The following is an 18,180-nucleotide window of genomic DNA, read 5'->3' on the forward strand; positions in this document are numbered from 1 at the left end:
GAAGTGTGCGTTGTCACGTATACAATTATCTGGTTTATATTTGTTGCTGTCAGCCCTCCAGTTTGTTAATGTCCAGAAGTTATGCCTTTATGTGACACCTAAGAAGGGTTAAAAATCTCAGCATTTTCGAGGGGGGAGGGGAAGGAGCAGAAGTGTTCACAGGGTGGCTACCTTTTTTTTTTTTCTTTTTGAAGAACTGGGATGATGCTACACACTGCAGCCCACCCTACTGGTCAAAATGAAAAACTACATCAGACAGGACCCTTTTTTTTTTAAAGGAAGGAGGGAAAAAAGAACTTTTCTATTGGCTCCCTGGGCATTTTCCTGTCCAGCCCCCCACTGTCAGATGTAGCTCATTTTGTAAATATTATTAAGCTATGCTGTCCTTTTGGCTGTTGGATTCATAGGCGTAGTGACTGCTATAACCGTCTAATCAATTCGGTTGCATTTCTTACCATTTAGACTGCTACTCTCTGCAAATGAGGTCCCTAAAGTTTCTTAAGATGTCTGTTATTGTTAGCATGATTATACAATTAGTAAACAGTATCCAAAGCTAAAAAACTTAGTCTTAGGCTCAATTTATTTCTTATACATTCAAGATTCAGTTGGAGCAACTTTTTAAAAGAATGATAAATGGAAGCTTTCTTTACCTGGCCCATCATTTGTTCTGTAGACTTAATGACATTCAGTACTGTTATACTCACTGCCAGGGCCTTGGGGGGAAAAGAATATTTATACATTGAGTTATGACTAGATGTAGGAGAGGGGGGGAAAAAGATGGGCAGTGGGTCAGACTGTATAGAACATAGAAGAATTTGAGACCTTCACTACACATGGATTAATCACAAGAACTAACCACGCAAATCCAGATGGATATTTAGAAATCGGTGAAGCCTCTAAGATGTTCTGTGGGAAACACCATACATTTTCTAGTGCATGAGTATGTGCAAAATGGTATCTAATTTATGACGGAAATGCTGACAGAACTTTAGCTTTGGTGTTACAGATGTGCTCTGTAATATGTTTACATGTGAATAACATTTCATATATATGGGCACATATGTACCCAACATATTTCTTTAGTTGGTGTTATATTCAATAACTTAAGTGAGTGGTTATAATAAGGAATAATAAGCTGCAGTTTTGCTAATCTTACCTTAGCAGGATCAGACATAAATGATCACAAACTATAGTGAGCAGCATTCCTAGTAAATTGGTCCATGAAAATCTGGCAATCTTAATGCTCTCAAGCATGAAAACTAACTGGATTTGGATCAGGGACCTTTATTTGTAGCATTTTATTTAGGATTTATTAGTTTAAAGAAGGAGCTGTGTGTCTCATGTGTTCTTAAATATTAAATAGAGTCAGAAGTCATGTATTCCCTTCCAATGGCAATAATAAAAATGAAAACCAAAAAAAGGAGGCAATTTTACATTGATTTCAATTTCCTTACATTATCCAAAGATACTTGGTGAATAGCAAAACCCTAGAAAATTTTGAAGCACTCTGTACAAATAGTTGGTTGCAGGTATGAATAAATTCTTTATAATATAGCTCATAATTAATTAGAAGAAAAGTAAAAGATGATGACTTTATACTAATGTAAAAAAAACTGAGCCTTTACCTACTGAATAAGCAAACATATATGTATGTTTTATCTATTTGTTATTCTCATTTTTTATGTTTAAACTGCTTTCTGTCTTTTTTCTTTCCTTCTTTCTTATTTCTCTGGTAAAATTATCACTGTGGCCTGTTTTGGCCCCTAAATGGTACCTGCAAGTTCAGCATCAGATGGGTTTGCTGTGAGTCAAGATAGTTACAAGGGGAACATCATCATGGTTCATTTTTTCCCTTGTTTTATTTGGAATTGAATTAGGAAATGAAAGTTTTTAGCAGTTTGATTCACTTCTCCATAAAGTTTATGGAGCAACAACAGCTGGTTGAATCCATGGCAGAAAAGCCAACTTCTAGTGGCCAAGCTATTGTTTCAGAATTAAGGCAGAAAACTCATTAGCTGTTAATGAAAACACAGGGAATAAAAACAAATAGCACCAGAAACCCTAGCAAATAATTACCTTACACCTGACACAAAGCTGCTTTATCTTTCTGCTCCAACCCTCAGAAATTCCCAACTTATCACTCTACGGAGCATGAATGAAATTGAGTTTGACTCTAAGGAAAGAACAATAGAGAAATCATCCTCCTTATAGGCCCCTCAGCACAGTACTCGGTGGAGAACCTGCCATTGAATATACTAAGGAGTGTATCTGGCGCCCAATTCTTACGACACTTAGGACAGAGGAGCAAATTACCAGCTAATAGCAGGTGAACGCTTGATATAGTTCCCCCAGATCTTGTTTAGAAATACAAAGGGAAGGGACTGGAGGTAGTGGATGTGATTAATGGAGATATTGTGTGTTAGAATATATATCTGTATAGAAATATATTGATTCTGAGTGAGTTGCAATGGGAAAGTGTGTCTCTAGTGGCAAGGGGTCTTGCTTGCAAGAAAGCCACTCTAAGCAGATGGAGTTCTAAGCCCTAATTGTAGAGCTGCTGGGTGGAAATGTCTGTCACTATAGTTTGTGATCATTTATGTCTGATCCCACTGGACTACAGTTGTGGCCACTTGGAACTATGATTGTAAGAGCTATAGATGAATCCAGAGATCACTTGCAATTATGTTTTAAGGAAAAATGATGTTCTAAACTTCAACAAACCCAAAATGATCACAGTAATTGCTGATTCATCTATAAAATTTTTCACCCATGCATCTTGAGCAGTTGTAATCATTTTAATTACAAGGGAGTGTCTATTCATATAGTGTCATAGGCTTTTTTCTGTGTGTGCCCAAGGGAGTTGGGCCACTTGATATGACACTAAAAACACTTATAGCAACATTTCCATCATCAGGAACTAATTACACTAAGGTGTAAAACATATTTTTAAATGTTTTCCTTGCAGCCTTTTTTAGTACTGACCTAGGCTCTGTTTTTGCTGCATTGAGTTATATACCTTGGTTGTTGTGTACTTTACAGAGATATGGTCTTGTGTTTGGCACAGGAGTGGCTGTTAAAAGCCCACCTTGGGTAACTATATTCAGAAACTATAGAAATCACTGGAAGTGACTTTTCCTTCTGAAGTTAGTAAATCAGATGCAAAATCCAGACAGATATTTTGGGTAAGACTTTAAAAACAGAAGCTCTGAATGCAACTGTATTGGATCCTGGAACAGAAAAACACTGGTGAAAAGAACCAGTAAAATCCAATTAAGTCTGTAGTTTAGTTAATAGCAATATACCAATGTGAATTTCTTGGTTTTGACAGATATACGCTAGTTATGTAACAAGTTGCCATTGGGGGAAACTGGTTGAATAGTATATAGGAACTCTCTGTACATTATTTGCAATACTTATAATAAATTTTAAACTATTCCAAAATAAAAAGTTCATTAAAAAAAAAAAAAACAGAACAAAACAAAGCCTCTCCTGATCTGCTTTTTTTTTTTTTTTAAATCCTGGAATGCTACATCTAAGAGTAAATTTGTCAAATTTCTGAAGCAAGCAGAAAACTTTGAGTCTAGAGTGATAGTTGCTAAGTAATGTTTAGTATATGCTACAAATGTTAAATTTTACTTGGCAACCCAAACTACAATTTTTTTTTAAATGGATTTTGCTTTGGTTCAAAGATTTTTAATTCCTTTAACCTCACTGCCAGGCAGTCCATTTAGGTTATCTTGATAATGTAATTTCAGTGGATTTGCAATGATGTAGATTTGAGTATTTTAACTCCCAGTTCAGTATTTAAGGATTTTTCTGCTTATAGTAGAAATTTCACAGTACTACTTTAAGCATAACTGTAAGCTTTGTATCCTGATCAAGTTACCTAGGAAAGGAGAGCATTTCTTCTGGCTCCAGCCAGTGACTGTTGTGTGAGGTTGTTTATTTGTTTGTTTTAATTTTACTTTTCTTCTCCACAATAAACTCCTTAGTTTATTTTTGAAGTCCTATATCTGCAGATGTTCAACTCTCTTATGGACGTCTACCTACCATTGAGCATCCATAGAAGAGTCTAGATATAATCATCTAATTTATGGAAAGAGAAGGCTACAGCGATTCACTTTTAATCATTTTATATCCTCCCTATCCTTCTAGTTTAATTGTAGGAAATAAACTTTTAAAGTGAAGCAATACAGATTCTATGTAGGCTGTTTGGTTTCACTGCTCCCTAGTTGAAATCCAGGGCCAAAACTCTACAGTTGTTTACTGAGATTAGCATTGGCGATTTCCTTTGGAAATTAGTATTTGAGATAATATTAAATTCAGTTGAAAATCCCCTTTTCATGTTTGTGAAATGAACTGAGCAGCTGTTGGTGTCCTTTTATCAGCAGACTGTACCTCTGTTTGGGGGATTTTAAGGAAAGCCATTTGCAGTGCAGAGCCTTTTCTTCTGGTTTCTGAATGAGCTAACATCTTCCATCTAAACCTTTTAAAGTATCATAATAGTATGGACCACTTATACAAAATATAATCCAATGTATGTTGAAAACACCCAAAAGGGATTAGCATTGTTTTAATTGCATAATTCAGTATTGTATATACATTACCTTTCATCAAAGCCATTTTACAGAACAAATATTACCTTCTTAAGGCTTTTAGAATTCCTAAGAGGTTGGTTGCATAGGCTGTAAACTAGAATTATAAAGAGGGAACTTCCTTAAGATTGCAAAAAAAGTAGTGATTTAAACTAGAATAGTCCAGATTCTCTCTAATTTTACTTCCCTTATTTTTCAGAGAAGGAAAGAATATTGACCTTGCTATATTATATTATGTATAAAAGTTTAACCTTTTATGTAATTTATTCTCTTTCATTTGGAAATAGAGGCATTCAGGGTAAAAGTTGTAATTAATGGAGACATAGTATATATAAGTTTTATGTATTTATTTAGCTATGTTTTCATTTTAAGTGTGATGGAGAAATTTCCCTCTGGTAGCAAGAGGTCTCCTCACTCTAAGCTAACTAACAGATTCTAAGTTCTAATTAGTTGAATGGAAAATTTCCCATCCAGATAGGTTGGTTCTTGAATATATTTATATGTTTCTCTTATGTTAATGGATAGTGGCCATATCCATCAAGTAAAAGACATATCTTTTTGGTATATCTGGTATATTTGAATAACAGAAGGAATCTATGAAGACCTTTATAAAGGTATCAAAAATATGACCTTCTTTTCTTTCCTTTGGGCCCTCAGGAGGAGACCACGCTGAAAATTACCTTGGACAGGACAGCTCTGATGATAATCACAGTGGACCTCATGGCCCGTCTCTCACATCAGATGCACCTTTTTTGTCAGATTATCAGGATGATGGTGAGTGTCATCTTCCTGGCTTTAGGGTGACCATACTTTGTACTTTTGTCCTGGTATCTTTGCCTTTGGTCATACTGAATCAAGCAGCCTTCACAGGGTTCTCTGTATTGGTAATCATTAGTTTGCAAAGAGCAACTATTTGTTTCATTGTGGTGCTGATCCTCCTAGGTAATTCAGTACTTCTAAAGTTAATGTATTTACGGAAACACTAATTCCATATTGGAGCAGGAAGACATCATTATTGACCTTTTTATAAGAACTGTAGCTGGAAAGCTAAGAGGGCATTTTAAGATTGCAGGGCCCAGCTTACCAGTCTTTCAGATTTCTTAGCTTCACTGAGTTTCGTGAGAATTAGAGCTTTCATTTAATGATTATTGAATTATTGCTTTATTGTGGATTATTTGAGACCCTTGAGCGTATCATATTATAATAAGATATCATTTTTACCCATGCTTTCACATGCTCTTAACCATATTGGTGTTGTTCAAGGGGAAGGGGAAGCCACAAGAACCACAATGCAAATCTTCCTGGAGCATCTATTTTATTTGAGTTTGAGAATGAGAGGAGTTAAATAATTCAACTGTTATGAACATTATTTTTATATTAAAAACACATTGATATGTAATGCAAAATATATATGAATTTTTAAGATACAAAGATACATGAATATAAAAATAATGGCCTCGTGGCTGCCAGTTTCTGGCTCAGGCTCAGACATCCCGGGAGTGGAGTTTCACTGTGTCTTTTCTGGCATCTGGCCACTTGAACAGAAGGTTTGATCATCACTGATGCACATGGTTATCTTATCAAAGTCTCTCTTGTGCCTCTGCAGTGGGGGGAAAAAGGTAGAGATGCTACTAAACTGAATATTAAATTGGAAGCATATTATTCACTTAGGGATTGGGAGTAAAGTTGGTAAATTACTCTTTATTTTTCATTATTAGTCTGTGATCTTTCTATTTATTTTTCTTCCAAATTTCCCTCCAACTTTGGCATTTTCCAAGCATTCGTAATCCCTATATCCTCTTCTCTTTTTAATTTATCCATTAATTCTTACTTCATTTAGCCCTTTTGGTGATTCATATTTTCTCCCTTTCATTGAATACATAACCAGTGAATGAGAGCTGTAGATTCAGTCACACAGAAGCGGTTATTTTTGCTTGAGCTTTGTATACCAACACGATTAATAACACCCAAAGTTTAGAATTGAACCTCGTAGTGAGATCTGTTTATTGGTTCAGGTATTACACCAAAAACATTGTTTGGGTTGAAAGTTTAATAATTACCTTGGTAGCTGATTAATAATTGTAGAAAATTAACAGTGCAAAGCATTAAAAAAAAAAAACCCAACCTTTCATTTGTTTTTGATCAATCTAATGCTTGACAGCATTAGAACAATAGTACTTCATTAATCCATAGGTCACTTACTTGGTATTTGGTATTTCCAGCTTCTCCAAACACAGCTGAGAACACAATAAGTAAACCAGAAAGACTTCTAAATGGAAATAGATGTTTCTGAGTCCCAGGTTAACATTTATGTACCTTATTCTTGGGAAAGCCCCTGAGGCCCTCACTGGGGATTCCTCTTCTTACAAATGTCTAGCCATTACAATGTTTTGATTTCTCAGCCCACAGTAAAGCATCCAATTAGAGGGAAAAGTACCGTAAAGTCATTAATTAACAAATAACATTGAGGAAAGAAACAGGAAAATAATTTAAAATCTATACAAAAACAAAATATATAAATAAAACAAAATTTATATACAAACTAAAAGAAGTAGCAGTCTGGGACCATATTGAACTGTGGAGAGAAATGGAACAAACTCTCCTCAAAGAGCTCAGTACCTTAATACAGTGAAACTTTTTGGCTATCATTTTTTGAGCTCCTACTATAATGCCTTGCATTTGTATTCTAAGCACTTTGCATGTATCACCATATAATCCTCAGAACAGCCCTAAGAGGTGGATAGTAGGATTATCCTCAATTTACAGATAAGGAAACTGAGACTCAGGGAAGTTAACTTATCTAAGACCACACAGCTAAGTAGTATTACCAGGATTTACGCCTACACACTCTGGTTCTAGAACCTCTGCTTTTAACCATTCTGCTATCCTTAAAGCACTATCGTTATGTGAGTTATCAAAAAAGATGGATTCATATTCCAGATATTTTGGTTAAGACTATACAGATACATATAGTAGGTTTTAAAATATTATTATTAAAATAGTTGAAATTAAAGGAAATAGCTTTGAAAGAAGTAAACCCATTACCTGGAAAATTCCAAAGTGGAAGCTTTGTTCCATTATAGTTCCCCACAAGAGGGGAATTAACTGTGTTAGTAGTAATATATTTTACTTAATAGATTTTTATTTTCAGTTCTGTGCATAAAGGTTAAAAAAAATTCCCAAAATCACACTATCAATGGCAGAGGTAGGAACAGACTTGTTTATGTGTTAAAATTTTGATTGTAGGATGATGAGATAATGTCTACATATGAGTTTCTGCAAAGCATTGACCCTAACACAGTACCTGAGTGCCTGATGCATAATGGGCACAATAAATGTTTGTTTCCTTCCCCTGAAAAATAAAGATATATATATTTCCTGTGAAATTAAAGAGAATCTTATGAAGATGTTAAAATTTTAAGTAAACTTTACATCCTACCTAACTAGATTGCACCATTATAGAGAACAGTAACACTTGATATGCTATTTATCCATTATTTTAGCAAGTACTTATTTAGATATTATAAGGTAATAGCAAGGGACTGTGCTGAGCTGTAAGTGAAATAGGCAGTAAAAAGTCGAACATAGTCGCTGTCCTCACAGAACTGACTGTCTCATTGGGAAAACACACTATTAGTAAGTTGACAAATGGACAAATATAAAGTCAGTGTCTTCATTTGCTGGTAAGATAGCTAAAGTGATCCTTTAGGAATAAAAGTTATTCTTTAACTTTCTTTGTAGTGACATTATTTTAGACTTCTGGAATTTTTATCCTTATTAGAACAATGAAAGATCGTTGTTAAAATATTTCAGCTTTGTTGCCTTCCGCCTCCAGCCAGAGCAGTGTCCTAAATGTACAGTAATGAAAGGACACACAGTCTGACCCATTCGCCCATAACTTCAGTGATGAGAAGCAATAACCATGGTGCATGTCGTGTATGGGTCGTGCTTTTGTGGAAACTACAAAGAGATCTAGAAGAATATAGAAACCTAGCCAGGTGCACAGCAAAAAATGAAAACCAAGGTTACAGGCTAAACCATGCATAAAAATGAGAGCATGTTGCTACCTAGTCACAATCCCTTCTCCTTTTCCTTTGTAAATGCCCTCAGTCTGGGACTGTCAGGCTGTACAGCCTATTGAGGGACACCCACAAACATGAGCATAACTCTACCATCAGAAGTGAAAACTTGCTAACAAGTGATAACACTTAGATTTCTAGACCTAGAAATAGTTTCTACCATATTGAAGGAAAAAAATTAGTATGAAACACTAAATACAATAGCTATACAAAAAAATAGCCAATTGTGTATGATCTGATTACTTTCATCATCTAAAATATACAATGAATTTTAACGTGTCTATAAATTTATTTCATTAGTATAATGAAGAACCTCCCATGTACTTAACGTTTTTTTAAAGATGGGTTAGGGAAAGTGATTGTTCTAGAGAAGGGTATAGTGACTCCTTCTGGAAGAAAAAGAAAAAATAAAATCATTTTACAAGAGGAAGAAACCTAAAATCTGTAATAATGGATTATGTATAATATATTTTACTGCATTCTAACTAAAGAAAAGGGAATGAATGGTATTGGGCAGATATATCTAAGAAGTGAGAATGTTTTTAGAACTTATTTTTACATCAGAATATTAAAGGTTAGAAAACGTTCTTATTCTCCAGCAAAATGAAAAATAGAATTGGAAAAGTAAAGACCTATAACCATCATTAGAGAAGAATAAAAATGAATAAGTGCTATTGCCTGTTATTGATCAGTTTATTATATGCTACTTGATTTAAAAGAAATTGCAGACCTGTTAATGTACCAATAGTGGCCATTTTCAACTCCATGCCTTTTCTGAAAAGTACATTAAAAAACATATAGAATATTTTGAAAATAAACAGAAATCAGTTTTTTATGGCTTTATTTTTAGCACTTTTTTTTTTTTTTTACATTTATCTGTTTTCAATTTGGTTCTGAAATAGAATTCAGTTTTTGGATTTAATATTATGAATAGCAATAGACAAGCTTTTGTTAATCACTGTTTGTTTTATTTCTATACCAATAATAATAGGAAGAAGGTATTATTTTAGTATCTTCCCTAATGGAAAGGAAGAATATATTTTAAATAAAACTTTTATTATTGTGAAATTAAAATGAAGGTCTAATACATTGATTAGATTTTTGTGGCTGGAATTCATGCATGTCTTAAATTTCTTTGTATCAAAGTTAGAATCTGGAATCTGGGAGTTGGAAAGGATGATGGTCATCTAGTAACAGGAGCATTTTATTGAGCACTTTCTATGCCGTACTAAGTGCTTTTCATGGATTATCTCACTTAATTCTCAGACTAGCTCAGAGAGGAGGGAACTGTTGTCCTCATTTTACAGATAAAGAAATTAAATGACTTGGCCAAGGATGACATACCTAATCTTTGGGAGGTGAGGGTTGGGTGTAGGATTCTAATAGATTCCAAACCTGCTTTTTGAAGAGCTCTGATTAGCTGGGTGTTTGTCCTCTGAAATTACCACTCTTATGGGCTTTGCACATCATTCTCTTACTGCTTTTATTTCACTGACTATAATATTTATTTAAAAAATAAATATATTCAAAGCTAAAAATTATCCTGTAAAAACTACTTTACCTACATCGTACAAAATTTGGTATGTACCATTTTCATTATAATTCATAATTTCATTCTAAGTGTTTTGTAATTTCTCTTATGATATCTTTTTTAACCTATGTGTTATCTAGAAGCATTTTTGTGTGCTTTTTCCTGGTTTTTTGTTTTGATTTGTTTTGTTTTAGTTTCTGGGGATTTTTAAATCTGCTTTTAAATTTTGACTTCTAATTTTATTACATAATAGTCTAAGAACATAATCAATATTATTTAGGTTCTTTAGACTTTACTGAGATTTCTTTTGTGGCCTAGTAATGATCAGTTTATGCTTATGTGCTATGTGTGTTCCTGAAGTGTTTATTGAATACACTCTTACTATTTCTATACTTGTAAATAGTATTCTTTAAATCTTTTGTATCCTAGATTTTTTTTTTATCTGCCAAAAGACTTATGATAACATCTCCAGTTAGAGCTGTAGATTTATCCATTTTTCCCTGTTTTGTCTTACATTTTCAAGGTCATGTTTTAGATACTTGTAAAGAACTCTAATTGTTTAAAAAGATTTCTTCTTCTTGACATGAAATCCTATCCCTAGAACTTCCACTAATTAAGCTAGTTTTGCCGTCTAATCTGCTTATAACACCCCCAATAGACTTTATACTCAATGAGGATTAAAAAACGTTTGTTCACAGGCCAGTCTGAGACCCTCATTGCTCTAAGTTGTTATAAGGCCTGATTTTAGTGTATTAATTATATTGTTTCACAGAATAAATAAAACTGCACTTTTTAACAGTGTTTTTACTGAGGTGTGTGAATTAATGGTGCAATGATTAGCAGTTAAGTGACCTCTCTGATCAGGTTAACTTTTAGGCTGAATACTACTGACAACTTTAGAGGAAAATGTGCGTGTTTTATGGCTGCTTTACTTGGAATGTTAGAAGCCTATTGCTGGCTCAGTCATTGGTTCCCTAGTAGGATGAAAGAGTTAATGGACTAAAAACAGCAAGCCATTTGCTTCCTTCTCGCTGATAGGGTAGAGCCAATTACTTTCTTCGTGTGTATTTTTCTTAAATTACGTAAACTAACTATATGAACATATTTAGAGATGTTAGTTTCTTTTTATTCTATGATATAATGATAATGAAAGTGACTCAAGATAGTCCCTCTCATATATAAACATGTAAATAAACATACATGCATTCAAACAATCATTTATCTCATTCTCCTTTTATTCTTCAGACACTTGCTTTCGTCTTTGTTGCTTGCAGGTATATTTTTCTTTAATAAAGGCACATGACTCCTGTCAACCCTAACAGAACTTATGTCTGTGTGTTTAGAGTGCACACTGTGGAAGAACAAAAACTGGTTTTCACATCTGTGTTTTGGTGACTGAAGAACAAATTCCTATTATAAAACACATACTTTTATGAGCATGGTAGATTTCTGAACAAGTTTCAGTTGGCTTCAGGTGAGTCCATCAGATTTCAGATCACTGGGAGAAATTAAGGACTCGATGTTGAGTTAACTGTGATAAGGGTAAGTAAGCTGTCACTCAGGATGGCAGTGGCCTCCTTCATGAAGATAAATGTCTTATTAGATCTAAGACATCATGTCATTTATATAGGTTGGTATAAATCACAGATGAAGATGACAAACTGGGTTTCAAAGTTGACAGTAATTTATATAACTTAAACAAATGATTACCAAGGATTATACATGTTTTGTGAAGAATAAAAAAACAATAACAATTATCTGTCTATGAACTACCCATTTTTCATTTTTCAGCCCAGTGTGTTGGGCTCTTAGTGCGTGTTTAAACTCTCACCTTCCGTCCAGCACCCAGTAAAGTATTCTCACATGTGTTGATGGCTGGATATCTTCCATACTGTTTATTTTACTAGAAAAACCTCCTTGCAAATTTAACCCAAGTTTTAGTATAAAACCATGGTATTAAGAGACTTGGTAGTCACCTAATCTAATCTCTGTTTTACCAAGAGGAAACTACATTTTAAAAAGGCTAAGTACCTAGGTCCTATGGCTAGCAAAACAGAGTCAGAACGGAAACCCAAGGCTACCTCCCTGGGCATGGCCTCCCCTGACCCCTACTCTGCCTCCCCTCACCTGCATAATCTCAGCATGCTTTTCAGTGCAGACCTGAACAACTTTGCAGGAGGCCTGACTGTGGTCTCAAGCTATTTTTCACAAGTTTCAGTCAAGTCCTTCAGACATGTGTGTCTCTCTGGCTTATGTATGTTCTTATCTTCTTCCCAAAATGATTTGGGAGCTGTGTATTTTGTAGAGAATTTCAAAGGGCTCCATGAAAGCTAATGATTATAATTGTGAATAACATAAAATAAGTTTCTGAATTGATTTGACATGGAACTAATTAGTTATCTTTTTTTTGGCCCTTTCGACCACATTATAGATTTTAATATACTGCCAATGAAGAGTTAGTTATTGAATACCTATATTGAATGCCCTTATTCAATCATACGTTTAGAGGTTGTGTGGAGGATACAAAGAGGAATAAGATGTGGTTCTTTTCTGCAGTGAGTAAATAATCTAGTGGAAGAGAGAAGATTAGACACCCCCACAGTGAAGTATATGGTATATAAGTGCTGATTATCAGGGACTGAGTTTTCAGGGGAAAAAGAATTGCTTGGACTTGCAGTAGTTTGGAAGAAATTCAAGATAATATTTGGCCTGTGCTGTGGCCAAAGTGTTTTTAGAAGTCTTTTCCAGGCTGAGAGTATGAGCAAAAGTCCATTCTTTGAAATGTCAAACATTTATTGAGCTTCCACTATAATTAGTAGTGAAATAACAATGGCCATTTTTAAGCACAAATAGTTGATTTTTAAGCGAGTGACTTGGCAGATGAAATTTAGCTTTTTCATATTGCCTCAAGTATTCTTCGTTTCTCTCCAAATTCTAAACTAGGCAATAAGTGTAATGGTAATATGAAAGTTCTAGTATATAATTTTTGAAGTTTTTAGTGTGGTCATTACAGTGGTGGTATAATGATATGCCACATTTTAGTTGCTAATGTAATATATCTGTCTGAATGATACATAAATCAGTCCCAGGTGAGGAGGGGTTATATATCTTTGTGTGCTGTTTCTTAGAAAATCTTATATTCGGTGCTTAATTACTTTGTTCTTAGAATCTATAAGTACGTTATAATTAAACATAGCATATGCCTTATAGATAAACACTGAATCACCTGAGGATTAGCTGCCTTACCTAGGGCACTCATGTCTAAAGTTTAGAGTTCTGGATTCTCAGGTATGATTTTTAACTACCAGACCATCCTTCCTCAAGCTTCAAAACTACTGACCATTTTTATATCTCAAAGTTTAATATTCACTTAAATGTGAAGGAATTTTGTTTAGGCATAAAACTTTCAGGCCTAGTATATAGACACATATACTTAATTTACATAAGTATAAATTAATATTTATACTTAATATATATGTATGCTTTATATATGTGTCCATAAAGCATACATATATATTAAGAGTGTGTGTGTGTGTGTGTATGTCATTTTTCATGCTTTGGTGATCTTTGTTTTTCTACTAGCCATAAATTCTTTTGCCCTGTCATAGAACTCTGACTTTTCAAGTATAAAGTAAATGTTAGTAATGCTGTTTAAAACAATACTGAAGCACCTGTTAATCTAGAATATTATTGTGTACTAGAGAAAGATTGTTGAATTCACAAACTATAATTACGCTTATGCTCTAGATTGCCTTTCTGACTTTAAGCAATTGTCGTTTTTGTGTTGGGCCCTAAGTAACTTAAACCCAGATACATTAGTCTAGTGAGAAAGAAAGATTATACAAAGTGGTTTCTCTGGCTTAGTAAAATTGGAATTTATAGGGGAGTTGATCCTTCATGGAAAGTTTTCACTTATAAAAGCCTTTATCCAATTATTTGCAGGTCCATTTCTATAAACTGTTAGGCTATAGCTTATATGGTATGGTATTTTTAATGAAATATTTGCTCCAAGAGATAAACATTATTGTCGTGGTTAACTTTATAATTATGTTATTTCATAATAGTACTCCAGATTTTGTTTTAATCAAAAAAAATAAGGTTTCTTTTTTTTTTAACTTCTTTTTTTTAATTGCTTAAGAAATAAAAAAAAAACATAGGGTTAACTGGGATCATGAGCGCTCTCTCTACAAATGACCATTATCATCGCTGAAAGACATTTATGAATGTCCAAGAACATAGTTGGGCCTAGAGATTGTCACAGCTTAGGAAAAAAAAATCACTTGAGTTATCTAATCTAGCCCTTCTAATGAATTCACATCATTCTTACTAATATCTCATTTAATTAATTATCAAATATAGCCATTATGCTCTGTATCCTTCCTTTGCAGGACAGTCTTTCCCGCCCAACTATTATTACTAATTTATTCTTCATGTCTAACCTAAACTTTTCCTTCCTTAGTTTCAGGTCATTGCTCTTTTCTATACCATCTTCCAAGACTGAATAATTCCCCTAATTCATTTATATTGTTACCTTTAGAAGGTATTTAAAGACTGTGAACATTTATCCCCAGAGTCTTCACTTTTCCAAACTGCATAAATTTCAGTTCTCTTAATCCTTACTTCACTCTGCCCCTGTCATACTCTCCAGTTCTTGAGTATTTTATCACATTCCTTGATCTTTTCCATTCCAAGGAGATCACCTAACCAAGAGAGCTGCCTTTTGGGGAAGCAAGCTCTAAAGCGTAAAACCTCATATAAACCATTAGAAAATGCCTAAGTGTTTACTTGATGTTGGTGTTGGTGATCATCTGGTGGGCATGCCAGTGTAGTGCTTGCTTTGGCATATGTTGGGATATATGTGTATTTTAATGCCTTAATGTATTATGGCCTGTTGTAATTGAATGTCTATAAAGTAGCAGTTAAGAGGGTTTTATAGACCTTAGAAGAGATCAGAATTCTCTAGCCCCCTCTTGTGGTGGAAAAAAATACTACTTTTTTAGCTTTTCTGGATTGTTTCAGTTGAAAGACGAAGGCTAAGATACATAAGTTCTCAACATGTTGAGTGTTTGGAATGAATCAATGATTTAAAAATTACATATTATCACATATAAAAATTATATATATATATATATATCCCAGCATATATACACACTCGTATCTGAGAAACTCCTGTTCTTTTATTTTATTAATGCCCTAAAACCTAAAAGATAGTACTTTCTTACAACAGTTATTTCAGTATATTCCTATTACCCAAGTCAGGAAGAAGACAAATAAAACCGTAATCTTGAGGAGTATATATTCCTAAATAGGTAAATAAGGGAGGTTTTGACATGAACTTTAAACCAAATTTGCAGATACTTTTTCTTTGCCATTATAAATGAATACTTATTAGCATTTCTAACAGATTTAAACAGATATCCTATATCTCCTATAACAAATTAATTTTACCCATTTTATAATTTATTATTGTAGCTTTCCTTCTATGGTAGATGAATTTTAGATATACATTAATGACTAGTAAGTAGCAAACAGATGAAGGGAAGACTGAACTGGCATACAAATGATTTCATGTGTCTTGCCTATGGAAAAAAATTCTACATGTAGCACAAAATTATGTTTGTTTTTCTAGTAGGCCACTAAAAGTAGCACTTCTGTTCTGTCTTAGAATAACTGATCTATAGACAAGAACCAATGAAGAGTTGCTATTAATATGCCTAACACAGCAATCCAGGAAGTGAAAAGACTAAAATAGACACTGTTTCTAAGTAGTTTTTTATTTTAAGCTACTTGAAAAACTTGAGTAATGGTGAAGGTAGATTGTCTTTATGCTCAAGTCATATTCTAACGAATTCTGAGAACACTAGAGATAAATTTGAGACCATGCTTTTTTAATATCAAATATTTTTTTCCAGAAGAGAATATTAAATATTACACTAATTGAGGAATTGCAAGAGAATAGCATAGATAGAAGAACAAAATGAAAAGAGTTTGGTCACAGGTGAAATAAGTGAGAATATTATAATGATTTAAATATTAAATAGAAAACTGGTAGTTTTGACTGATTCTCTTTTTTTCTCCCCCACTTGAAGGGATGATCGTTGTTATTTTTTTCAAATAGGGAAATTAATTCACTTTTTGTGCTTCTCCGTTAAGATTTGTGAATAAAATTTTAATCTCAGCTATTTATTAATTTTTAGTATTGACATTCCTCTGTGCATCTGAAGACAAAATTTAACAAACCTAAAGATGAAATCTCTTAATAAGTAAGCATTTATGGATCTTCATAAGAATAGTCTAATTTTTATACCTTTATAAAAACAGTAATTTGACATAATGTTTTTGAAATCTATTTGTAATCAGATTAGGTGATCTTATATACCCCTATTTCCTGATCTGTGTCAGGTTTCTCAGGCAACTGCTTGATCTGATTTTTTTCACATTAAGCCTGCACTTTTCATAAGATCGACTAAATTGTGGATTTTCGTAATAACTTTGGAACATTCTTTATGAGTAGAGGTGCAGAAAAATCCCTTAGTTATTGTATCTGTGCTATTTACTACCATATATATTTCAGTGGGTTTGGTCACCAAAAAATTGTGACTGCTTTTAAATATACATTCTTTGACTATTGATTTAAAATTAAATGTATATACTTTCACAAACCTCTTTTAAGTGTAGCTTTCTTACTTAGAGATAGATCTTTACTTGGCTTTTGGAAAAAGATTCATTTTAGAAAAATTATTTGTTAATTCAAATCTATTAACCAGTTTAAGATTTTGTATTCTTTCTTTTAGTGTTAAAATTAGGGAAATTGAAATGACTGATTTCCTAGGTGGTTACAGTTAATAACATTATAATATAGAAATTACAAAAATTTGACTTTGTAGCTAAAAGGAGGTGTCAGAGAGGGTCTTTTGGAATGTCGTGGTCATTGTCAAAGTATAGGATAGAAGAGATTTTCCTAGAAAACTACATCTGAGTTCTTGTTAAATATCTTGTTATAAATAATTACCATCTTCCATATTATATCATTGAAGCTACGAGTAAGTTAGATTTCTTCTTTCTTCTTTGTTTTTTCACTCTGTATGTGCAGATACCTTCGGCTAAAAAGCAAGAAGTTTTCTGAATTTTCCTAAGGAACACCAGGGCAATTAAAGGAGCTCTTTATGTGAAACCTTTTGCATATTTGTTTCTTCAAAAATAACAAATTTATTTAAATTTGATAGTGTTCTTTTTTAAGTGTTTCCCCCTTAATTTGAAATTCATTAAAACTCCCTTTTTATTTAGGATGAGATGCATTAAAATGGAGCCAAACAGAGAAAACTTCTTACTGTCTTTTTGATTTGTCCAAATCCTGCTTTTCAAAAAAGCAACTTCTTACTACTTTTGTGTTTGTTCCATGGATAAATTATCAAATTATAATATAACTTAACTCTAAATATATATTCACTTCTTAAAGGGTATGTTTCATTTCGTGTTAAGAGAAATACATATTAGCTTGTCTTACCAGTGGAAAAACATTTTTCAGCTGTAGAAGTCCCAGCTTTATCTAAATGAGAGAGAAAGGTACATATATGAATAATGATTTTGCATATTGGGTGCAAAGAAATTTAGAACAAACACTGGAAAAGTTGATATTAATTCCCGTTTAGTTAGGAGGGCTAGATTAGTCCACTAAATAGATATAGTGAAGATAAATGCAGACTAACTTGTTAAGGCACATAAATTTATAAACTTTTAGGATGTTTACATTTTGTTTCTAATGGTGGCCTTCCTTCAGCATTTCTGTTGTTTCTTATATTCTTTTTATTTGTTTTAAGAAGTTAATTAAGGGGAAATCACTGGAATTGCACAAGTGGTTAGTTAGTAAATTCTAACAGTTGAGTTAGTAATTACAGCATATTTACAGTTCACTTAGGATTATTACTAGCGTTGCTGTCATGACTGTTACAGTATGAATCTCTGTGCAGAGTAT

The 18,180-nt window shown here is 33.3% G+C and overlaps 1 protein-coding gene across 1 annotated transcript in view; it reads left to right on the top strand.

The window, feature by feature from the left end:
- SKAP1 (src kinase associated phosphoprotein 1) overlaps positions 1 to 18,180 on the top strand; it is a 255,607-nt gene that overhangs the window by 69,526 nt on the left and 167,901 nt on the right. The window contains exon 4 of the mRNA XM_032457841.1: positions 5,253 to 5,369. Coding sequence (XP_032313732.1) covers positions 5,253 to 5,369 — 117 coding nt within the window. The remainder of the gene's footprint in view (positions 1 to 5,252; positions 5,370 to 18,180) is intronic.

The sequence above is a fragment of the Camelus ferus genome, chromosome 16 (assembly GCF_009834535.1).
Source record: "Camelus ferus isolate YT-003-E chromosome 16, BCGSAC_Cfer_1.0, whole genome shotgun sequence".
Lineage (NCBI taxonomy): Eukaryota > Metazoa > Chordata > Mammalia > Artiodactyla > Camelidae > Camelus > Camelus ferus.